The 26713-nt window shown below is 43.2% G+C and overlaps 1 protein-coding gene across 6 annotated transcripts in view; it reads right to left on the bottom strand.

Moving 5' to 3' along the window:
* The window catches only part of LOC111863426 (protein Fe65 homolog), a 323054-nt gene that overhangs the window by 110318 nt on the left and 186023 nt on the right, over nucleotides 1-26713 (bottom strand). For all 6 annotated transcript variants that reach the window (XM_033751060.1, XM_033751062.1, XM_033751061.1 and 3 more), the window contains one exon: nucleotides 12976-13294. In XM_033751060.1, the coding sequence (XP_033606951.1) occupies nucleotides 12976-13294 (319 nt within the window). The remainder of the gene's footprint in view (nucleotides 1-12975; nucleotides 13295-26713) is intronic.

Genomic DNA, 26713 nt, shown 5'->3' with positions numbered 1-26713 from the left:
GTCGTTCTGTACGGCCTCTGGCACATTCAATCTTTATCCAACTCCGTTGTTCCTGTTTCGAAAACATCGTGACAACACTACATTAGACCGCCAGCTAAGACGAGGCTCTGTTATTCTCGTCACTGCGCATGCGCGTGATGTGGGAAGGGAGAGTCCATTTGCTCTGAGACAAGGTAGGTATATAACTAACGTGTGGTATAAGTGACATTATTTGGTTCCGTTGCATGGCGTCTCTACAGCAGTGTTGCCACTATTAAAGTTCCTACCCTCGTACTTCAGTAAAGAAAACACAGGAGCTAAGTCAGCTAATGTATGCCAATGCCAGATGGGTACTACCAAAGCCATTTATTTGTACGGGAACAAACTGTAGATCATGGCCAAGGCTAGTATCGGAGCCAACAACTACTATACAACCTGTAATTACTTACGCTAATGTCTGACAGATAACAGTGAAGTGACTGGGAAAGAGCTTGACGACGGCAGTAGTAAAGATTTTTCTCTTTGGTACCATATTCAGATCGGTTCCTCGACTCAGAGCCACTGATCCAGTATGCACCAGAAGGTTTTCAGTGGCCGGAGAGTGAAGGTGACCATTACTGTCAAGGTTAAGAAAGAGAAATGCTACGAGTGTTGTCCCCTTTTCCGCCTTCAAGAAGTAATGCTTATAATAGAGGCGGACACTGTGTTTCACAAATTTACTGATACAACAGATGGATGTTAAATTGGTACTAACAATGGCATTTATTTATTTATTTTCACTTATCGACGCTGTTAGATTATATACCGCCAAATGGTTGAAAAAAAACGTAAAGCTATCCCTGTAACAGGCCGTGAAGGCCCATAGGGTTGTGAGACGTTGAGGGTTCCACATTTTCTAGACAACCGGCTCATAGATGGCGGTAAGGTTGTCAGCCTTACGCACGGGCCGCGCTTTACTCCAAAGGAAAATTATTTATAATTAATTCCTGGTACTCAATTCTGTTAGAGACTGAGTGGACCCCAAGGCCATACTGCGGCTGGAAGAATTAGGTAAATTGAAAAAAAAAATTCAATGACCTCATCTGGATTTGAACCAGCGACCTTCCGGCTTGTAGCATAGTGCCTCAACCAACTACGCTACCGGATACCCTTTACTCCACAGAAAGATTCCTGGAACTCATTTCTGTTAGTGAGTCGACCCCAGGGCCATAGTACGGCTGGAAGGATTAGGTCAACTGAAAAATCCAATGACCTCAACGGCAATCGAACCCGCGACCTTTGTGCTTTTAGCATAGTACCCCCGTCATATGGCAATATTATAATAATTTGGAAGACAGTGGTCATGGCCTCATTACAGGTACGGTATTTGCCTAGACGGCCTGAGGAAAGTGCGGGGAATCCGTCCAGGTCGAGATCAGAACGCGGCAGGTCCGGAACACGTGTCAGAGGAGTCGCCATTTGAGCTAACTTCCTTGGTCTCCATATCACATTCCTTCATTTGAACACAGTAATGATATTTTATGTACAGTACAGATCTTAAACTCCTCTTTATGAAAAGTCATCCAATCTGTCAGGTAAAAACCTCCTAGACATCACACTCTGATCAATAACCTCCCTACAACTAAGGCCATTCCTTAGAGTGAGGCAAACTCTCATGCAATTTTAAAGTACCAGGTACAATTACATTTCGTACTTGACCGCCTCTGTGGTCTAGTTGTCAAGAGTCCCTGGCTACAGATCCAGAGGCCCCGGGTTCGATTCCCGACGGGAACGGGGTCCACTCACCCTAGTGAGGATAATTAAGGAGTCATTTCAAGGAAAGAGCGGCTACGGTCTAGAAAGCCGAGATTAACAGCCGCGGGGATTCGTTGGCTGACCACGCGACACCCTCTATCCGCTAGAGTTGGTACTAACTTCGTCGACAAGCGACGGTCGCTCGATCGGTATAGTTCGCATGCGGACTACAGGCCACGTATTTACTTGTTATTCTTTAGGTTTGTAGCTAAAGAAGGTGGGAGGAATAATATCAATAATGTTTTATTATTATCACGTTCAAATACAGTATTATATAACACTAGCGTACCGGTCGCTGAAAACTAAACGGCAAGTATCTTCAGCATGACGCACCGCGCCACCTGATATCAGACTCTGCGGTCAGTGTACATACAAGCCGGAAAGTGGAGCGTCCATCGCATTTCCCGCGAACTCGCTGCAAATTGGCGTGCGGTGACATTACATTACTCTTATATATTTAATATACTATATGAGTAATTTACACGTGGGGGGGACATAGTAAATGTTCAATTAAACATTAAGTCATATTAGTCACAGCTCGGGCTGCAGTCAACGCATTTATAACTACAAAAACTGTACAAAAACATATTGTGCCTGAAATAGCTTTGGGGTTGAGGCATCCTTAGATAATGACGTAGATATGTCATCATTAGATCGTAACATAAATCATTATGTCATCAGTAGAATTACTACACTCCGTTTTAAACATTCGACGGAACATAAAATGGTCATGCTATGAGTATCGCTGAACACAGAAGACTTTTCCTTCAGTATGTTGCCTCAAAAATGTTTATTTGGAAGTCTTATAGACGCCCGAATTAGTATTCCAACATTTACAGTACCGCTTTTCTATTATTCTCAACACTGGCCATGTAAGTTTCATGTCACGTATAGAGCAGAGCAACATGCCGAATTGTGACCGCAGTCACAATGGGTGTGGACCACTGAACATGGAAACTGGGGCCGCACGTCCAATTTCAATGCTATGTAGATCACGATACGACCTCCATGACCCGCGGTGGCAACACGGGAGCAGGCCTGAACGTTTGCAAATGTTATGACTGATGACTGTACTTACAATATGGTGTAGTTATATGATTGTATAATTATCCAGTAAAGCTCTTGTTAATTTTCGATCATTCACAGTATGTAAACTGGTCACGAGTAATATTGTTCACCGGACGCATAAATCGCCCAGTATGTGCTTTGTTATGCATCGAAACAGGGGTATCCAAACAATCTATGGTTTGAGATTATTTGCGTCTCAACTTGCAACCGAGAACATTGGCACAAGTTAGGGTATCCGCAATTATATTGCGACGTTGTCAGTATCGTGCGTCTAAAACATTTTTTTTTCATATGACGTATGTGGTCAAGTCAACATGAGAAAGTAAATTATATGTTTTTACATATGACAGAACCAAATCGTCATACTCGCTGAATACACAGGGCTGTCCTTCCGTCATGTTCCCTACTCAAAGAGTGAAGTACCCCAAAACATATATCAGACAAACTGTGTGGTCCAGTGGGCAGCGTTCCTGGCTACAGACCCAGAGGTCCCGGATTCGAATCTCGGCGCTACCAGATTTTCTGAGATGTAGTGGGCCTGGAACGGGATCCACTCACGCTCGTGAGGATAACTGAGGAGCTACTTGAATAGAAAAGTAGCGGCTCCGGTCTAGAAAACCGAGATTAACGGCCGTGGAGATCCGTTGCGCTGACCATGTGACACCCTCTATCCGCTAAAGTTGGCACTAAATTCGCCGACAAGCGGCGGTCGCCCGGTCGGTATAGAACGCTTGTGGACTAATGCCATGGAGTTTGTTTTTGTTTGTATATATATATATATATAAGGGTAAAATTATCCCTCTGCTTAATTAAGCACTACGCCATGAAGGCGTATGGGGGAGTCATGTATAGATTCACATTTTCTTGACCTCCGAACTAGCTTGAATTGAATGGTCAGCTTCACGCCCTCTGCTTTAATCCCGCAGAAAGAGACCCCAGTACCAATTGTATAGGAGGCTGGGTGGGCCCCAGAGCCGGTCTGGACGACTTGGAGACGAGAAAATTTTTCACCCTACCGGGACTCGAACTCCGACCACTCGGTCGTCCAGCCCGTAGCCAGTCGCTATACAGACTACGCTATCCCAGCTCCTTATATATATACTGGAGTCGGGAGAGCTCAGTCGGTACAGCGACGGGCTATGAGCTGGTTAGCCTGGGTTCGATTCTAGGCAGAATCAAAAATTTTCTCTACTCAACAGCGTCCAGACCGGCTCTGAAGCCCACCCAGCCTCCTGTACTTAAGGATAAAGTGGCTGGGATGTGAAACTGACCACCCACCTCCATCTAGTGCAGAGGTCAACACTGGTGGAGCTATACCTCCACTCCCAAATATGTCATGACACTATGCTTAATTAAGCACACAGGATACATTACATTTTTCATATATACAGACTGTATATATGCTGGGTTGAATGGTGGGATGACTGATAAATTAGAAAGGATTGGAAAGGAATCAGTTCTGGCCTAATAGATGTACTACCCTGGCATTAGCTATAAGTACTGAGGAAAATCACGAAGAACGTCAGTCTGGATAGTCGGTGTCAAGGCCGGGATCAGAACTGTGCACTTCCCCAAAAGAAGACCACAGCGTTGCCACTATTCGAACTCTAGGTCAGTATAGCGGCTGATTTGTATTCAAGGGGTATCCGGTTCGAATCTCTGCCAGGACACCGATCAAACAACAGGCCTGAGCTAGTGGTTTCTAAGGATCCTATACCAGTTACAACTCTCTGAATCTAAAGATACGAGGGAGAACCGGTAAACAGGTCATGAATGGATATAAAACGCAAAACATGGGATATTGGAACCCGGGATAAACATTCACCACTGAGTTAAAACCCGCAGCACAGAAATCTTTTAGCTCTTGCCTCAGCCATTTCTGCACCTCCGTTTCAACTTCTTTGTCATCAGTGAAACGTTTGCCACAGTCGGGTGTTTTTACGACTGGTGACTCAGTCTGCAGCCACCTGCTCAAGCTGGTTCCTCGCTCGCGAATTTTTCTACTCTGAAGATGGAAGCGATACGTTCCTCCTAAACGTCAGTTCACACAGGATCTACACGGCGCCACATCACAGAACACCGCATTCTTGATAATTTCGTTCGTTGCTGACTATTCACAGAGTGTATGAGTTATACCTTCACCTCGGGCCGCACCATAGCTCAGGCAGTTTGCCGCTGGCTTCCCACCGCGGCGGCCGGGGTTTGATCCCAGGTCATGTGGGATTTGTGGTGAACAAAGTGGCACTGGGGCAGTTTTCCTCCGAGTACTTCGGTTTCCCCTGCCAATTCTCATTCCACCGAATGTTCCATACTTATCATCTATCATCCGAGAATGGTACAATAGGCCAAACAGTGGCTGACATACCAAGTGTACTCAGTTTCACCCCACTTCAAGAAACTAAAAAAAAAAATATATCGAATCTATACCTCCACCCCTGAAGATAACTTCAAGGCGTCCATTTTAATTAACAATATGGTTAGCTTTACCATTTTTTACCTTCACCTGTCCAATATAAATTCTATGTTGCCCAACGTTCAAGTCGACAGTCTTCAACTAATAAAAAAAAACTTTATATGCCATATTTGATAGATCTACTATTTGAACACAAAGCAGGAATTTCATTCGGAAGCATATCCAATGTAACATGGCAACGCACAAGTTGAAACGCCTTTCAATATCAAACGTCCAATACGGTCCCACGTTCCATACATCCCTTCTTAACGTCCCGTTGGGTTCAGATTGATTTTGGATTTGGTCTGAATGCCGGTTGCTTTCGCCTCTGGCCATGTTTAAGTACAAAGCTGTAGGAAGGGCAGAGGCGCAGCTGAGACAGGATATACAAGAATATGAAATACTTTATCTTTCGTAATATTGAGGAGTATATTCTAAAACAAAATGCACAGAACAGCTAGCTCATGGGAGTTGGATATGTGTATTTATTCTAGAACGTCAGGACAGTTATCCATACATTATAAAAAAAATTTGCAGGAGTCAGACTCATTAGTCAATATGTAATTTCGGGTTATCACAGCAACAAAACGTCGAGCGTCAACATTGCATGAACCTAAATTATGTAGATCACGAACAAGCGAACAGTCTTCTGTTTAAGTCTATCTATTCTGTGATCACTGATATTTTGGTGTAGATAAGTTTAAGAATGATTATTTGTGCGTGTTATTATTGGAAGATCGCATTAAACGTCGGCTTCGACGTATCATTCAATAACATGTAAAGTGTCTATTACTGTATTACGATACTCCAAAATTAGAATGCGTCGACTAAGATTTAGCAAATCTCGACATCGAATTTCAAATGAATTTCTTCAGTGGTTCTCGAGCTGTTACATGCGAACAGGCTCGGCGAGGCAAACAGGGCATTTTTTAAAAAACTGTGAAGGCGTCAGCAAAGTACAACGCCAATGAGAGGAATAATGTAACAGATGCTACCCTGATACATGCCAAGCACAGTGGCCGCGCGGTCTAAGCCATAAACCGTCTTCGTTCGCTCGATCACTGGGATCGTGGGCTCGAATCCCACTTAAGGCATAGTGTCTGCGTTTATTCTGTGTTTGTGTTGTTCTGTGTCGGTGGTGCCCTTGTGACGGGTTTATCACCCACCCACTGAGTCCTACCGACTGTCTCAGGAATACGAAACTGAGGTGAAACAAAGCGTTTCACCAATGCCCTATGTTCCAAAATGGGAGCAACAGGGAAAGAGAGGCCCTGTTACATGCGCCTTAACACGGCGGCAACTTCTCTCATAATAGTGTAATGCGGGACAGCGTAATCTGGGCGCTAAAGGCGGTAGCTATAACTGATATGACTGATTTATGATGGTAGTAGATGCAGGCCTGAGTGAGCAGAGCGCTGCGAGGTGTCGATATTTTCAATTGTCTGCCACAGATGCACGTGACGGATTGGTATCACATCAGTACTGACACGTAATGAGCGAAGTGCGATAATGTTGCAGTGCATGACGCAGACTTGTGACAGATTTCAGTCCAGAATTTATAATTCGGACGCAAAATTGGAAACTATGAAACTCAATGTTGCAGGGTTTACGCTGTAAAATTCACACAGTTATGCGGCTTTTTTAAGAAATTCCTCTATGGTTCATCTCGTTTGCAAGTCAGATATTTGATCGCATTCAGAACAAGTTTAATTTCGCCCACACCTCATCAACGATCTCTTTTTAATATTATTTTCCCATCTAATTCTAGGCAACGTGAAAGTTGAAGCGCTGACGCTTCTCACTTGTATTCCGAAGTTCTTTTTTATTTTTTCTAATTAGCTTAGTGGGGGGTGGACTCCAACTGGGCCCACTCGGCACGGCGGCCACTGATTGGCCTATTGTAGCCTGCCCCGGGTGATTATGATGATGGAGCAGTTGGTGGAATGAAGATTGGCAGGGGAAACCGAAGTACTCGGAGAAAACCCGCCCCAGAGCCATTCTGTCCACCACAAATCCCACTTGACCAGACACGGGATCCAACCTGGGCCCCCGCTGTGGGAAGCCAGCGACTAACCGCTTGAGCTATGGCGCGGCCTATTTCGAAGTTACTGGAGTTCGAATTTCGGTAGGGTTACAATTGATACTGGCTGACGTTTCTCGTGCCTTTCTTCAGTGCCTTCAGGCAAATTCTAAGAAAATATCGTAATTATGCTATGGCCACTTTTTTCCAGTATCTGATTCAGAAGTCATTATGGTCCAGAAACTGACAGCATCATAAAATCCCCCCCCCCCCAAGTAAATAATCGCTCTTTTCAACAGACCAGAATTTGCAGGATTTGAGGTTCTCACAGCGGTGGTTATGAAGAGTACTATCGTCTGGGAAATAACGCCGTGTAGTCAGTTGAAAGCCAACTGACGTTTCGGAAGAACATGTTGCCTCCACCTTCAGAGTCGAAGAATAAAGTAAGAAACCAGCGTGAAACAGGTAACAGCAAGCAACGGACTACACAGCGTTAACTATTCGCTCTGAATTTGTGTTATTCTTTCAATGCGAGAGAACTAATTACACGGAAATACCAAACAATAGTGAATTGTAGTTTCTTATACAGTTATTGTGTTTCTGGACATTCTCCATAACCCTTCTTTTATTTAAAACACACAATGTTTCGGAGACTGGATTCTATCCCTGTCCTCAGGTAGAACCTATTCAGTTGGGCCCTATCTCCGAACACCAGCGCCAACACAAGATAGGATATATAAACCAAGTACAACAGAAACCATCTGCGAGCGTTAAGACAAATATTAAAAAGCACCACACACATGAGGCCTAGAATCTATGTCCACGCACTATTTGACGTCAATTGTTGAAATCAGTGTACTATCAAAATAGAAGTCATCACTAAGATATAAATTATTTGCATGGTACCAATATAAAAACACAATTTTCACACATAGTCAGTATCTAATAATCTAATATTTTTTTTATGTTTAACATATACGCTTTCAGGTTACACATGGAAATAAAAGTGATTCTGAATTGAATTGCAGTAAGCGTTTCAAAGAATTACATCTGCTCTCTGTCATGAATGTAATTAAAACTGTTACTCTAATTCCAAAATATCTGAATGTTGACACTTTTCTTAAGGTTTTATTACATGTCTTTATATTATGCTTCTCCCTTGCACCCTGGGGACGAGATATCAACATACATAAAAACACATACAGATTCATAAAAAATGATGTTCTGTCATGAATCGTAACAAGAGAACATTTCCTTGTCCGATAATCTAAAACAGAAAGAACATCTCTACCGAATCATTTCTAAAATTGACTTCATGAACCCTTAAGACGGCTGAAATTGATGAAACTCAAGGCACGTAGCTGTCGGCGTTATATGAGAAAGCAGGATGCAGTGAGGGAGCGGTGGGCAACTTCATATGAAACGTGACAAATTGCTGATTGCTTTCTGTGCTCTTGGCGCCACCTTCTGCACCAAATTATACTTATTCAACATGAAAACTAATGTTACCTTGCGGTGAGTTACCCCCGCAGTACTTGAGCAACAGAGATCAGGAGACACACAACGTACTCTCATAAGGAAATACAGTATTCATTACGCAAAATAATCAGGTTCGTAACATGCATTACGGTATGCAATACAAAACACCGTTTCACGGATTATTATTATTATTATTATTGTTATTATGTGTTTATTTTCAAACGATAATAAACACCAATATTACATTCGTGAAGAAACTAAGAGCGGATTGAATTCGGGAAAAGCTTTCAACCATTCAGTTCAGAAATATCTCGCCCTTCTATTGTCTATATTTTTTATTTACTCTTTGGATCTAGGATCCTCTAAGAATCTTGCCTTCTTGTAAGGAGATGCGGTTTCTTTTTCTCAGTTATATGTCTCTTGCCTCCATATTTTCATTTGTAGCTCTTGTAAATCATTCTCTACATTTTTCAGTTTCTTGAGGTGGAGTTAGGCTGAGTCCATTCGGTACGTCGGCCTCTATCTGGCTTAATGTACCAGCCTCAGATGATAGAAGACGAATGTGGAGTAGTCGGTGGAATTAGAATTGGCAGGGGAAACCAAGCACTCGAAGAAACCCTGCCCCCAGTGTCACTTTTTCAACCACAAATTCCAAATGACCTGAACTGTGCCGGAACCCGGGCCGCCGCGGTGGGAAACCGGCGAGTAACCGCCTGAGCTATGGCACGCCCTTCTCTGCATCTAACAACGATTAAACTCTGGGCCTTGCCGTTATTCATCTATATTCTGGCTATACATTAAAAAATGTTCTTTGGTGAGCTCTGTTTGATCCATGCTAATAACAAATCCCAGCTCTCCCAACATTCTCTTTTAAAATTCCCTATAAGATTAATTCCCCCCGTTGTGCGATGCAGACGTATACATAACCTTCAGAACTCTCATCTATACGGTTGAAACCTCGTCTCACACCATAAGGCATGAACACAGAAAGGGAAGAACATGCTAAAAAGACGCTATGGAGAGCATTTGGACCTAAATGCGAAAAAGTGGGAGGAAACCGGAGAAAATTACATTATGAGGAGCTCCACAATGGTGGACCTGCTCTTCGTCAGCCACTATTAGAATAGTCATACAGAGTACAATATGGGAGAGGCATGAGAGATTAGAAATGCATATAAAATATTGGTCGAAAATACTTAACAGAAGAGTTCGCTTCGGACATTTACACTCAGATAGCGGAAAGTTAATATCAATTATGTAACGAATTAGGTTATGAGTCTCTGGACTGGATTTATCTGCTATAGAACAGAGGGAGAAGTGGTGGACTCTTGTGAACAAGGTAACGGACAATCGTGTCGCCCCCCCCCCAAAAAAAAAGTATGTGAATAACTAAGTGCCTACTTTCCTTTCAGTACAATTTGGGTATCTGAAAGAAGCAGAAGAAGAAAACTTTTGTATGCAAGCGTAATGAAGTCGATAAAAGGCAATGTGACATCTTGCAATGTTGGTAATACTGGTCAGAGTGATTTATGAAGTACGCCGTTGAAACGGCTACAGGTGGCGTAATTTACATGCCAAGTTTCATGAAGATCTGTTCAGTCATTGAAGTAATTTAAGGCTGCAGTGCTGATGTTACTGATGGAGGGGACTTATGAAGTACGCATTTGAGAAGGCCTCAGGTGGCATGACACACATACCAAGTTTCATAAAGATCGGTTCAGGCGTTCAGAGGTTGTTGGCGAGCATATACATACAGACAGACAGACAGACAGACACAGAGAGCAAGGTGACTTCAACAGCCTGCTTTCACTTTTCAAAATAGCAAAAAGTAGGTTAATAAACGGAGGATATCTTGACTGGCCCATAAACTATTAGCTTCTGGGTTTCATGGAGTTTATTACTATTGGTGTTTGGGGCAATTATGTAACAAGAAGCTTCACAATTTGTACTCAGTCCGTAACACTGTTAGGGGCTAATACGATCTTTCCAATCGCATCCACTGCGCCTGAAAATCGTATTTAATACAACGGTCTCCACTCACTGTAGATAACTGAGAGCGAGATTCGATTCCCAGACCTCTCGTGAGAGCAATACAAACCAACCATGACTCCCCTGATGAGACAGTATGACTCTAATTCCAGCAATGCTTATCTTCATCAAATATTTTTAATTTTATCTGAAGTCCCATACAGTCGTTTTAGCCGACACTGGAAAGGGCAGTTTTAATATTAACAAATCCCAGAATAAAGGGTTGGTAGGAGGGATAATAGCCCTTCTGGGTAGTGGCTTACACACATGTATTCACATTATTTGTGTTCTCGTTTATAACAGGGGGAAAAACAACAGAATTCGTTTAATTTATTCAGCCATGGATACACATGAAACCCATGTACATCTGTATCATACCAACATTATTGTCACTAACAGAACAGCATTCCTCAGTAAATGACAAGCTTAACACAGCGTTATTTTCCTGTACATGTGAATTGAACGGGAAATCTGGAATAATACAGGGTTTCCGCATGAAAGGTATCCAAAATAAATTCATTATATCTCAGAAAGAATTTATTATACACATTAATGGGTCACACCAGTACAAAGGGAAACTATGAACGTTTCTTTTCTGAGTACATAACTTCCTCAATAAATTTAAATATAGGCTCCCTTGGTGGTACGACAAATATCCATGCTTGAAGCATGTTCGATGTTGCCGTACCTTTATGCGGTCTTTCAGGTGTTGAAGGTCGTTGATCTTAACCTGATAAACAATGTTTCTCACAGAACCCCACAAGAAAAAATCCACTGGGGTTAAATCTGGCGACCTAGGAGGCCAAGCGATTGGTCCACCTCTGCCAATTCATATCCCAGCCATCTCTCTGTTCAGGTGATTCCAAACATGGTGGTAAAAATGTGGCAGCGTATGCGCGTAAGCCGGGTATGAAAAAAAATCAGAGTTTTCTTTCTTGATGACATAAACCGGATACGTGTATCACAATTAGTTTCCGAGATATATTTTTTTTTTAATTTTGGATACCTTTCATCCGGACACCCGGTACTTGTGATAGACATACATGCCCACGATATATTTGTCATCCAAATGAGTTTTCACGTAAATAATACTGGAACAATGCAAAACATAAAAGCTTGTTGAACAAAAAATAGAAGTCAGATCAATTACTGGAACAGCAGACGAGACAGGCTTTAAAAACAAGGACATTACACAACAGTTACAATAAACTATCATACACAAACACGTTGGTACAATGTTGTAGTAAAGGTTTTAATCCGATTTTATTTTCGAGTTTTCATCTACAGTTCATCGTCATGTATATTTATTGCTGGAAGGAATCTAACCAATCATTATAAAGTACATTATAATGTACGTGAACATTATCAAACCAAATTTGCCTTTTGCCTTTTTACTTCCTTATAAATACTAAGCAAATGTTGCAATTGAGTCATTTTTGAGAACTTGTCAAGAAACGTCCTACATTTCATGGAGCCTAAGGATCATTACCGTCTCCACAGGGGCATGTCACACTATCCAGAGTTGGGTGAATCCAGAAAACGCCAAATCAGAAATAAATGCAGTGAGTTTTCTTTTGCGAAAAGAACATCCCGGGAGGAAAGGCTGGACACTGGTAACGGCAAGTCAGACCATAACTCATAAGTGCCGTTTATGAAACTCAGTGTGTAAAATAACAAAGGGGCATTATCAAGAACATACACAACCAAAAGTTTTTACAGACATATTCTTGCTTTACATTCATTATTCTTAGTGACCAAGCTTCTCTGTGGTGATTATCAGATTTTATATACGAGCATTTTGCTGGGACAGTCCCTTGCAGCCCTTTACTGAAAGCGACCACTGCAAGTCTACTTTGTTCATGAGTCTCAACACAATGTTTATTGTCAACGTTGTTGCTAAACTGTATCTAGATCATCCGCGAGGTTCTGTCGACATCATAGACGTACGTTGATCATTATACTATAATACTATAATCTATTACCAACACTGGGAGCCAAAATCACCATACCAGAGATCTCGTTTGAACAACCAGGACTTCTCTTCCATAAGGTTGCTCACCCAAGGCATAGCCTACACTCCAAGATGTTCCAGTTGTTGTCCGTTTAACAGCATGGCTAAAAGTGAAGTCAGGAGACTGTGGTGGACAGTGCTTACCTGTTGTTATGGTTGTCTGTGTCTGTTGTGGAGGTAGTGTCCAAGTTAGTGACTGGTCCCGTGGTGACGTCCACACCCATGGAGCCGATGTCAAGGGCCGCGTAGCCTCTCCGGCCCGGCGTACCTCCTCCAGCTGATCCTTGCTGTGGACCCTGTGAAGTCTGTTTCCCAGTTGCACGGGTTACTGCCAAATTGCACACAGCATCCAACTCGTGGTACAGATCGTCATACAGCTGGTCTGTGTTTGAGTTCAGAGCATCATCCAACCTCGCTGGGTCCAGATGATAATTCGGATTTTCGTAACTTAGTAGGCCGTTTTCTGTGAACAGAAGAACGTAATTATTTAATCTCTTTATTACTCAGAAAAACGTCATAATGGCATTAGACATCGCCGTTTTCTTCAAAACCGACAGGGTTCTGAGGAAAGCATACGCATGACTTCTAAGGTATCGAAAATTATTGCATAAGAAATTCAGATATGCGACAGATAACAGCAGAGAGAGAGAGATACCCCATACAACTGGCATAAAAAGGGCCCAAAATCCTGCATTTCTATTTCGCACATATTTATGCCTACTAATAACTTAATATTTGCTTTTAACTTTATGTCTTTGTGAAGAACTTATTAAAGATCTACGTGCAATTTCTCGAATACAACCTGGACGTTTCGCGCCGTCGCCATCTTTGCAATTATTCATTTACAAATAAATTCCAAACATAATGTGAAACTAACGATTTTAAGACGTCTGACTCAAACGGCTCAATGGTTATCACCAACGAACAACAGAAATACTTAGCATGGCCGATGTGCTGCTTGTTATTTTACACTGTACAAAAAATGCAGATAGAAAAGTTGAATACGTTTTAAAAACTGTTACCATACATATCAGAACCCCATGTTAAGTGGGGCCAGTAGCTCTCCAATCTCACAAGTTCTAGTGCCTCAATGTTGGTATTAATGATCGTATGAAATTAAATGACGGAATTGAATGCTCTCCAATGGCATAACGTCCGAACCAAGTTTCCTGAAAAATGAGATGATTCAAAAGCTGAAAGGGGGATTATACAGACATGGACGCACAAATATGCCACATAAACAGACAGCATGGGGATGCAACATGGCTACTTTCCGCGCCAAGAAAGTAAACGAGGCTAAGATATAAAAACTGACGCTGCACTACTCCAGCAGGGAAAATAATGTGACAGAGACAAGACAAACTGAAACCGGTTAGAACAACAAGTGAAGCAACAGATCTTGGGCGTCAAGACTGGAAAGCAATACGAAATGGAGACTGGGAAGCCAGAGATGACATGAATCGCAGAAGAACACATAAGCACAACACGTCAAACTTGGTTCCGTCGGAACAGGAACTAGGTTTGAGGCTGAAAGACCGAGAAATTCCTGTCTGATTCCCGGCAGATGTAAGAGATTTATCTCCTTCTCACAGCATCCAAACCGGCTCTGGGGCCCACCCAGCCTCCTATTCAACAACTGGTACAAATGTCTCTTTCTCCAGGGATAAAGCGGTCAAAATATGAACTTTTCCTGCCCACACGCATCTAATACCGGAGGCTAAGAATGTTAGGAACCTATTCCTCAATGCGTCTTTAAGGTGTGTACTTCATTATGAATACCAAAACTTTAGCTTGACTTTTAAGCATACGTTCACCACAAACTGTAAGTTGGCACACGCCAAACCTTAAGGCAAGCGAATATGCACACTTTTCTTGTCTATTCAAATTTCTTTTCACAAGATTTTCTAAATGGCGCGCCCTCTATGTCAACATCTTAAAATCGAAATACACGTACTTTTACGCATGTATTTAGTTTTAGCTTTTTGTTGTTCGCGAGACACAACTTTCTCCCATATTTCAAAATATCCTTTACCTGAAACAAAATACACAATTTCCAAACTTATTTGTGTTTCACGAAACAAATCAGGAAAACACAAACCCTTATTTCCTATATCTCATGTTTCCAAAATAATGATACGATATTTGAAGCTAACTCAGTTCTACTGATTAACTACGTACTGAGTTCTCTCTTAATTCCACCACAAGCATAACCGACAGACGGAAGGTAACAAATAAAACGTAGCTATCCCCGTAACAAGCCGTGAAGGCCCATAGGATTGGAGACGTCGAGACTCCCACATTTTCTAGACAATCGGCTCAGAGATGGCGGTGAGGTTGTCAGCCTTACGCGCCGGCCGCCCTTTACCCACCAGGAAGATTCCTGGTACTCATTTCTGTTAGAACCTGAGTCGAGCCCAGGGTCATAGTGCGGCTGGAAAAATTAGGTCAATCGAGAAATCCACACCCCATCGGGAAACGATCCCGCGACCTTCCGACTTGTAGCATGATGTATAGAATTTTCATAGTCACCATTGTAAGAATCGCAGAACCATCGCTGTAAACAGATGTTTCCTCAAGTTTCTAAATTTACCATTAAGGCTACAACACATGCTTACCCATCCTATCTCTCTAAGAACCATTTTAATATCATCCAGCCGCTTATGTCTTGGTCTTCTCAGTGGTCTCTTTTATTCTGCCTTTCACACCAAACCCCATTATCTTTGTACATGTAATAAAAAAAGTCTGGTGACGTGTACGAAGGGAGAGTAAGGACTGTAGGTCTTATAGCAAACTACTTTTACTTGCATCGCCCTCGTAAGCAGTTGTTAGGTCACGCATGTTCGTGACACTCTAAGTAAGCTAAAAGCTTCTTCTAGAACATGTCACTTCTCTGCTTTCCATTTCGTTCCGCAGACAAAACAAAGAAAACCAAAAATATTTAAAAAAAATACGCCATGGCTCAAGCGGTTAGTCGCTGGCTTCCCACCGCGGCGGACCGGGACAAAGTGGCGCTGGCACAAGTTTTCTCCGAGTACCTCGGTTCCCCTGCCAATCTTCATTCCACCAATTGCTCCACAATCACCCTCACCTATCATCTGGGGCTGCTACAATAGGCCAGAAGTGGCCGCATTACAAGGGACTTAGTCCCACCCCACTAGCTATAAAAAGAAAGTTAAAACTTCTGGATGTAATTCGATTCCTCCTTCAGAATTTCTTTCCATATTAATTAATCGAATAAACTTTAATTTCAAATTTACTTTAAAGTTAGTTTACATGCATTGTGAAATTCGGGGGCACGCGGTAGCGTAGTTGTTTCAGCATTATTATACAAGCCGGAAGGTCACGGGTTCGATTTCCGATGTCACTGGATTCTTCAATCGCCGTAATCCTTCCAGCCGCACTATGGCCCTGGGGTCTACTCAACCTCTAACAGAAGTGAGTACCAGGGATCTTCTTGGGGGTTACGAGGGGCCGGCGCGTTACGCTAACAACCTCATCGCCATCTATCAGCCGACTGTCTAGAAAATGTGGGAACCTCGACGTCTTATAACCCTATGGGCCTCCACGGTCTGTTACAGGGATAACTTTTACCTTCTACATTGTGACACTGGTAAAGAGGAGGCGCGAAAACGGTTAGTTCTGTTTATTGTAACCAAGGTGCTAATAAATCCAATCATCCGAACTAGAACCCACAATTATTCGCCACGCGTGCCACCCTACACGTGGCAGTATGTAAAATAGCGATAGGACTCTAATGCCTGTAGTCCCAAAGTTGTGCGTGTGTGAATAAAGTATTAATAAATTCGATCATCCAATCCAAAACCCGTCTGTAGTCACCCACACATGTGACAACACGAAACACCAGATAACATTACAATTCTGTATCTTTGAATCTTAATACTTATTCGAAGAAATGTAAGACCGGTATAAGAACTATATGAACAAGTTCCCTTTAATATTCTGAGTTTTATAAAAGAGGACTATAGTCGTAGGCGGACAATATTAGGAGAAATACGACACAAGGTATTGCTGCAGCTAGAATAAGACCATTCATCTAGCGTATTTTTAGAACATTCATTAGTTTATCTGTTCCAGCTTTACACGTGCGACCTATATTTGAAAAAGACAGTAAACAGGTTTAAATGTTTTCAATTAAAGTCATATGTTTTTAAAACACGTGCCGATCCAGAATTAGGTGGTCATCTGAAATTACCACGGTGACACAAGCGGGTGCAAAATGTTATTGAGACCGTACAGAGTGAAACACGGAACACTAAGTAATTAGTTTCAGCATGGGTCTTATTAGAAACATAACGTGCATATCATTCTCGAAAATATGAACAATGCATTAAGGACGAGAATGGCATGTTCATGGCAGCATATATGACAATATTCTAAATGAATATACAGTACGCTAGTTTTATACCTAATATAACAAGACGATGGGAAATTTCAGTAAGCCAATAAGAGGCCACGAGCAGCTTTCGCCTGCGCACATAAACGAGTAACCCTAATAGCCCCGACCTACGCTATCATTACACCCACATCGACACCACGCAAGGCACCGAAAGAATTCACTGTCTAATTGCTGCGGTTACTACTCTCAGCTTATTTAACGACGTACTAAATTTCTCGGACCGTCTCTGTGGTCTAGTGATCAGAGTTCCTGGCACAGATCCAGAGATCCCGGGTTCGATTCCCGGCGCTACCAGATCTTTTGAGAAGTAGTGGGTCTGGAATGGTTCCACTCATCCATGTGAGGATAACTGAGGAGCTATTTCAAGGAAATAGCGGCTCCGGTCTAGACACCCGAGATTAAAGGTCCTGGGGATCCGCTGCGCTAACCACGTGACACCCTCTATCCGCAAAGTTGGTACTAACTTCGCCGACAAGCGGTGGTCGCTCGATCGGTACAGTTCGCTTGCGGACTACATGCCACGGAGTTAATTTTCTCAGCTTACATTTCATTCCGGAGAATGAAAGAACTATTAATGAATGATAAACTGTCAGAAGTATGAAATGGAGTGGTCAAGACAATTTACGCTGTTATCCCGGTATTTTCCAGGAATACTTAGGAAAACCAACAAAAGATTCCAGTCAAGATAGCTTGTCTCCGAGCCGAGATTTGAACACTGGATCTGGCGAATATGAAACAGGAATGCTATCTATTCAACAACTGAGTTCAGCCGCTAAAACCCATGTCATCGATCGATAGGCAAATCCTCTTACCATTCAGTCTTGAGAACTCATAATCTTTGCATTTCCGGAACACACCCATTTGGAGGACCGAAGAGGAAATGGAAGGATAAGATGGTTCTACAGGAAGGAAGGAAGAAAGGCCGTGAGGATCATAAGTGGTATTGGCCCAGGATTGTGTCAATGGCAGAAACTTGTATCGGTGCTGTGGAACCTTAGGCTTCTGTTACCATGCCTTAACATGGCTGTACCTAAGGCATCGGTTCACAAATGATAAAAGTAAATCTCTGGGACATCAATATTGGGTCAATAACAGAACAGAAGAATAACCAGCTGCAATGAGACCTTTATGACCCGTCGTTGCTTATGCATGAGAAGACAAGAAGAATTGATATGACGTAAGAGGGAAACAAGGTCAATTACACGGCTGAAAGAATTAATATACAAAGTGTAACTGAAATGTGCTGACAAATTTTGGGCACGAGTTACACTACAAAAACAAGAAGAAATGTCCATATGAATATGTATCCGGAACATTTAATTTGTGAGTTACGGAAGAAATATTACATTTATAATAAGTGCTGAAAATGTCCTGCATGAGATTCAATACACGCCTCGACACGTCTCATCATGGACTGCCCCATCCGTTCGAGGATGGCGGGGCAGTTTTGTATGTGGAACTCGTGTCCAGAGATTGTCCGCACCTTTCAGTTACATCCCGTATGACTAGAAACGAAAGATAAATACCGACTAAGATATACACGGTGTGTCCAGGATCCGTTAGGACTCATTTTTCTTTTAATTTGGCGTGAAATGTCAACTGTTGGCGAGTTGTGACGTTAAGATTCTTGAAGTTTCAGCTGTGGCTGTCTATAATTTCAAAGCGCAAGCATCGCTGCATCATGTGTCCTGACCTTGAATGTAACAGTACTGTTCTGACGCTCGTCGGAAAATGGCGGTTGAACAGAGAGCATCAAATTTTGTTTGAAGTTAGGCAAAACAGCCGGAGAAGCGTGCGAAATGATGAAAAGTGTGTACCGTAGTGATTGTTTGAGTCGCTCGAACATTTTTCGATGGTATGCTGTATTTCGTGACAGCAGGGAGGACATTGAAGACGCTCCACTTGCATCAAAGCCGAGAACAAATCGCACTGAAGAAGATGTGAAAAAGTGACCGAAATCCTTGCATCAGACAGATTTGTTTCTGCATGACTCATCGAGGAGCTTTTGAGAATACCAAAAAGTACTGTGCATCAAATTTTGACCGAGGATTTGGGCAAACGAAAGGTCTGTGTGCGGTCNGAAAAGTGTGTACCGTAGTGATTGTTTGAGTCGCTCGAACATTTTTCGATGGTATGCTGTATTTCGTGACAGCAGGGAGGACATTGAAGACGCTCCACTTGCATCAAAGCCGAGAACAAATCGCACTGAAGAAGATGTGAAAAAGTGACCGAAATCCTTGCATCAGACAGATTTGTTTCTGCATGACTCATCGAGGAGCTTTTGAGAATACCAAAAAGTACTGTGCATCAAATTTTGACCGAGGATTTGGGCAAACGAAAGGTCTGTGTGCGGTCTGTACCGCACGCGCTGTTAGGCGATGAAAAACATGCCAGAGTGGAACACTGCAAAGACATGCTACGGTCGGCCCAAAGTGATATAAAATTTACAAAATCGATTGTTACTGGTGACGAGACATGGTGTTTTCAATATGAGCCTCTCATAAAGCGGCAGAGGGCAGCGTGGTTGAGCCCAAAGAATGTGCGCATGCAAAAGAGTCGAGTAAAGACACTGCAAACCGTTTTCTTTCATTCCAAAGGAATCATTCACGAGGAATTTCTGCCAGAAGGTCAAGCAGTGAATTCTGATTATTATCTCGGAGTCCTCAATCGTTTGTGGGCGACAATTCTTCGAATTCGACCTGAATATCGAGAGCAAGATTTCTGGTTGTTCCTCCACGGCAATGCCCCACCCCACAAAACGAATATCGTCCGCGATTTTTTGGCCAGAAAAGGGATCACAGTCCTTGATCATCCTCCGTATTAGCCAGATTTGGCTCAAGCAGATTTCTGGTTATTCCCTAAATTTAAGTTGGTGATGAAAGGAGACCGTCACGACACCATCCAGGACATCCAAAGGGAATGTACCGCAGTTTTAAATGCGATTCCACAAAAGGACTACAGTGACTGTTTTCGAAAACTTTTAAATCGATTCCAGCTATGTATTGATGCAGACTATTTTGAATAAAAAGAGTGAAATTTTGAAAATAATTCACGCTTGTATTTTTAAGGAACACAGTCCTAACAGAACCTGGACACATTGTGTAGATATAAAGTAAATTACACAGATGTAAGAATGTATGAGTATATAGCAAAAGATGGAAAATATCACAGGCCTATAGACAGAACCTTGTGCTCCGAATTCCGCAGGTTCCAGAGACCGCACGCCCTGAGGTTCCTCGCGGATCTCCTCAGACAGTGAAGGCAATGCCGGAAAGTAACCTCGAAGCCCACAACCGTTTCGTTCTGCATTCTTTCCAATTCTTCGCTCACCATCAAACTACAATTCGACGTTATGAAGTCCGAGATAATAACAGCATGGTTAAATAAATCATGAATAATTAAGCATAAAGAGAGGATATGCCAAAACGGGAGCTCGAAATTTGTACATGAAAAATTACATTGTAAAAATGAATCACTCACTCATGGACCTGAGTCCTTCCTGAGAAGCCGCCAACCGTGTAGCCACTCAAGAACACCCAGCAAATTATGGAACCCAAAGGTTCATTACCCTGTTCACAAGAGCCCTCCACAGGTCCCTATCCTCAGCCAGATCAATCCGGTACATACCATCCCATCCTATCAATCTAAGATCTATTATAATATTGTCCATCCACCTATGTCTTCGTCTTCCCAGTCGTCTCCTTCCTTCTGGACTTCCCACTAATATCCTACGTACGAGTACATTCCTCTTCTCCCTCACTGGTGCTACATTCCCTGCCCATCTCACCCTCCTTGACTTGATCATTCTAATTATACTTGGAGAAGAGTACAAGTTATGAAGCTCCTCATTATGCAGTTTTCTCCAACCTAATGTCACTTCATCTCTCTTTGGTCCCTATTCACTTCAACACCCTGTTCTGAAACATCCTCAGTCCCCCCTTAATGTCAGAGAATAAGTTTCACACACATACAGAACCACAGAGAAAATTGAATAGGTCATTAGTATCTAATAACTTTATCTGACACACTTTTCCCTAACCCTAGGATAAATTACATTATTTAAAAATAGAGAACAAAAACCTCTGATTATGCTGTATAAATTATCTGCAGGTCAATTAAGTTTATAACAATATGCGCACAACTAAATTCTTCGCTTTGTATCTGCATTAAATAAAGATGAAGGTCAATGCGGTATGCGACATCGCGAAACACGCATTTGGAAAATTGGAATTCTTCGGTGCAGGACAGTCGTTTCTCGATTTACGCGGCTAATGCGTTCCTGAAAAACATCGCGTAAATCAGGAACTAGTATTCCCTAACAAGCTACGGAAAATTTGGAGCTGCGTGCACAGGCCAACCAACTCAGATGGTTATAAATACTAATTCATAGAAAATGTTTGGCTGTCATATTATTTTAACTTTTCTTCCTTCAGATTTTACACCATGCTGCGCGCAGATATACAAGCGCAGCTTCTGTTCCCTTAAATGTCATGCAGACGTCCGCCATTTTGCCTCTTACCGGTCATGTAATAAATAACGTTAAACTGAGAACTAAATCGATGTAAATTAAGAAGTGGTATATGTTTTCCACCTCTGTGGTCTACTGGTCAGAGTTCCGGGCTACAAACCCTGAGGTCCCGTGTTGGAATCCCGGGGCTTCCAGATTTTCTGACAAGTAGTGGATCTGGAACGGGGTCCACTCAGCCTCGTGAGATAACTGGGGAGCTATCTCAAGGAAATAGCGGCTACGGTCTAGAAAACCGAAATTAACGGCCGTGGGGATTCGTTGCGCTGACCACGCGAGACACCCTCTATCCGCTAAAGTTGTCACTAACTTCGCCGACAAACGGCGGTGGCTCGGTCGGTATAGTTGGCTTGCGGAGTAAAACAAGGGAGTTTGTTTACATATTTTCCAATCGCGGTAACAGAAACAGTGTACATCAAATGATGTAAATAAAAAAATGTACATGTTTCCAGTATTTCGATGTTATAATAATAAGTGTTGTTCAATGATAACATCTCCAAAGTTCCCTCATTTTGCCTTTACATGTCAGTAACATGTGCACCGTACAAGACAACAGTGCAACACGACCCAGGTCTCTTAGAGCAGGCGCACCGTTACTGAGAGACTAAAGGAAGAACAGAGAAGGATATGCCTCTGCGCACAGCGTCGACAAATTCTATTATCACTCTTAAAAACAGTAAACAAGCATGGCCTAGGCCGCACCATAGCTCAAGCGGTTAGTCGCTGGCTTCCCACCGCGGCGGCCCGGGTTCGATCCCGGGTCTGGTCAAGTGGGATTTGTGGTGGACAAAGTGGCGCTGGGGCGGGTTTTCTCCGAGTACTTCGGTTTCCCCTGCCAATCTTCATTCCGCCAATTGCTCCACAATCACCCTCACCTATCATCTGGGGCTGGTACAATAGGCCAGAAGTGGCCGCAGTACAACGGACTTAGTCCCACCCCACTAGCAATAAAAAAAACATGGCCTATATGACGTAGATCACCCGACCACGTTTTGCGCGTCAACTCTAGAAGTTGTGTTTCCCATTTGCGCGACCAGTATAACACTTCTTTATAACTTACCAATGGTAACACTAGCGACTAAGCCCTACATATATAAAGCTAGATCGATCCCTCCTCTTTCCCCCTTCACCCCGCAATTATTTATGAGCCCAACTCACCCCCACACAGACGCTGCTGCAGCAGCAGACATTTTGGCGCCTGCCAGCAACTACATCATCCATTTCCCAAGACGCCTACCCGCCTGCCTGGTAGCCAACCTATCGGCGCCCTTGAAAACATTTTGTCGTTTCTTTCAGGTGTTATACAGGACTAGAGCGTTTCGACGCTGACTAATATAGATCTGTGCAAGAAAGAAACTTTCTTTTTGCCATCTGGGGGCTCATAAAACCCTATACCAGAATGTTAGTGAAGTCATAGTAGATTTCCAGCAAAAAGAATACGCCATTTACAGTAATACAAATACGGATATAAGGCGGGGAGAAGCAAATATACATTTCTGATAATAGTCCATTCCACACACGGCATATCCAGAAAACGTGTTGTAGTTCTTGTTAATCCGGCTGCTTTCTTTATTCCTACTTTTCCATTTGTTTCTGCTGCTGTTTTGTTGTTGTTCTCGTTGTTCTTTTGTCAATTTTTATTATTAGTCATAAACAATAAACCCTACAACGGTAATAACTCTAGTCCTTCTGTATCAGAAAGAGTCAGCCTACGGGTTTATGCTCGAAACAATATATTTTCAGTTGTTCCTCGAGTTATGGTCCTTCTGTTACAAACTCCGTGGCCTGTAGTCCGCAAGTGAACTATACCGAAAGAGCGACCGTCGCTTGTCGGCGAAGTTAGTGCCAACTATTGGGGATAGATGGTGTCACGTGGTCAGCACAAAGGATTCTCACGGTCGTTAATCAGAGATTTCTAGACAGGAGCCGCTATTTCCTTGAAATACCTCAATTATCCTCACGAGGCTGAGTGAACCCCGTTCCAGACCCACTACTTCTCAGAAAATCTTGTAGCGCCGGGAACCGAACCCGGGACCTCCGGATCTGTAGGCAGGAACTCTGACCACTATACCACAGAGACGGTCCCTTCTATTACGAAGGCTTCTGAAACTAATGCAGTTTACTAGTTCAGAGATTCCGTGGCTTATTCAACAACACTTTAGGTCTCAGATTACATAGCGTCGGAGAGCAGGATGACCGCAGAGTGGGAAGGATTTCGAAGGAAGCGATAGTGCTCAATTCGAGGTACATCCCGGAATACTGCCGGTATCCCGACCGAGATTCGAATCGACCAACTCCGCAATATAAGTCTAGAGCGTTACCTCTAGACCAGCCTCTTAGGTGTAGGGCCGGAGACACCGTTAGAAAACTACTGTTAAATTAAATTACAGGCATATTAATATTGTCACGTATTGGGTATGTAACGCGACAAATAACTTCACGCTGCCTTCAGAACTGTTGATAACACACTGACTCTCGCTTGCTGCTCAGCCGGCTTTTATTTCGTTCGCTGTTGCTAGGGTCGTCTATCTCAACCACTGTTTATCCGCGTTGCATAGCGACCAGTACGCTGGGATTCGGCTCCGCTCGGCTCATTTCGGCTCCGCTCGGCACGTCACCGCCCCCGGTGGGGGAGTGGTGTCCTGCGTAGCGCGACAAGTAGTAACGAGAGCGCTACGTTACCGCCACGTGCCGCTGGGGAGGTAGGGGTCCTCCGTTGCGCAACATGTCACAATATATATTTGGTAACCGGCTGTCTCTTCAGTTTTTGTGCTAACTCTAAAATTTCCCCCAGTTAATGAGACAGCTTGCATCTGTGTGACTATAGACGGGGTCTGGATTGGTGAATAGATTTAGTGACCACTTACGTGCACGACTCGGAACTACGTGTACAACTAATTACAGGGCCACCGCTAATTTCCACAATTCACAAATCATCACGGCACCCGCTAAGCCTTTTTCCAGCCTATTATGTCTTCACGAGCTGTTCTCTGTCAACGGCGTCTAACAGTGGAGATTCTTCAGCTTCACGCTCTCAGGTTCTATCTTGATAAATTCCCGTACAGAACTCCTTCACACCTAACTTTGTCCCTTGCTCATAACATCTCGGAATGAACCACGTAGAAACACCCTGTTTCCGACAGAAACAATACTGTTGCGTGTGTAATCGTTAGCGCGGGAATGTGTTTACCGTGCAGTTGCCAAGAAACGGTTGTTGTTTTCAGAGTCACCTCTTACCAACGGATAGATATGCCATATTATTATTATTATTATTATTATTATTATTATTCGCGATATCCCAGTCAGTAACGTAACCAGTCGGGCCGCGCCATAACTCAAGCGGTTAGTCGCTGGCTTCCCACCGCGGCGGCCCGGGTTCGATCCAGGATCTGGTCAAGTGGTATTTGTGGTGGAAAAAGTGGCGCTCGGGCAGGTTTTCTCCGAGTACTTCGGTTTTCCCTGCCAATCACCCTCACCTATCATCTGGGGCTGGTACAATAGGCCAGAAGTGGCCGCAGTGCATGGGACTTAGTCCCACACCATTAGCAATAAAAAGACCATAAACAGAGTTTGAATTGATTATCGGATTTAACTCTTACAACTCGTAAGTACACGTAAGGATTATGCTCTCGCTGTTCTACACACTTAACAGTTCACTGTAACACAAAAGGCCTTCTCAGTCTGTTAGTCTTCACCAGCCGTTGCTCGGCGGCGTCTTCCAACGGCGAACATTCCCTTTCCTCTGGGTTCCCGAACTGTGACCCGCTTCAGCTACCAGCTTCTCACTGCAACAGCTCACAACAACTGAACCCAAGCGGTTATCAAACTGTCCTGCTTATAATACCTCAACACGGATCGCAAAGAAAATACCGTTCCTATGTTGCTATATAAGGGCCGCTGCCTAGTAAACGCCGTTATACGACTGCTTACCTCGCGGTCGTTGCCTAGCAAGGGCTCTACATGCCACATTATTATTATTATTATTATTATTATTATTATTATTATTATTATTATTGCCCTACTGAGCCAGCATGTAAAAAGAAGTAAGCAACAGAAATGCTATTATTCGGAGCCGGGATAGCGCAGTCGGTATAGTGACTGGCCACGGGCTGGGTGTCCAAGGCGTCGGAGCTAGAGTCCCGGTAGGGTTAGGATTTCTTCTCTTCTCCATGTCGTCCAAGCCGGTGATGGGTCCCACCCTACCTATCAAATGGGTACCGGAGGTAAGCGGCCGGGGCGTGAAGCTGACCAATCACATCCAACTAATGCCGATACGTGGATATATACCTCCACTCCCCATACGTTTTCATGGTGGAAGGGACAACTTTGCCCTTTTATCGTCAGTCACAGCAGTCAGAAGTGAGTTACAGCTGTGAATAGTCCACGACTGTCAAGTCCTGTACTACTGAGTAGGGAATAAAATGTGCACACTACATATTTCAGTCGTCTCTTTATCTCATGGTTTCACCTCATTGTCGCACTTTCCTCCCTTCTCCTTCTCGTCATCCTCTTTCCCTTCCTCTTCTGCTCCTCCTCCTTCCTATATTTCTTATCCTCCTCCTTCCTCTTCCTCCTCCTCCTTTTCTTCTTCTCCTCATTTTTCTTCTTTTCCTCGTTCCTCTTCTTCTGCTGCTCCTCCTCCTCCTCCTCCTCCCTCTTCTTCTTCTTCTTCTTATCCTTCTTTTCCTCCTCCTCCTTCCTCTTCTTATATTCCCGAGCTGACTACGATCAAGCCTGTTCTATTTTCTGAATGTTCTCCCATCATTTCAATATCCCTTCGTACTGCAACAGTGTAGCAAGAAGAGCACAATCTTCAGAGATAAGACGCCGTGTAGTCTAGTAGAAGTTTACTGGCGTTTGGGAAGAAAGTAATGCTTCATCTTTAGGATAGAAGAATGAACAGGGCAGGCAACAAGCGTTAACTTTTTACGAAACGTCGG

The sequence above is a fragment of the Cryptotermes secundus genome, unplaced genomic scaffold (assembly GCF_002891405.2).
Source record: "Cryptotermes secundus unplaced genomic scaffold, Csec_1.0 scaffold964, whole genome shotgun sequence".
NCBI classification, from domain to species: Eukaryota; Metazoa; Arthropoda; class Insecta; order Blattodea; family Kalotermitidae; genus Cryptotermes; species Cryptotermes secundus.
Note: the sequence above shows the minus strand (reverse complement) of the source record. Positions and strands in the feature narration are given on the sequence as shown.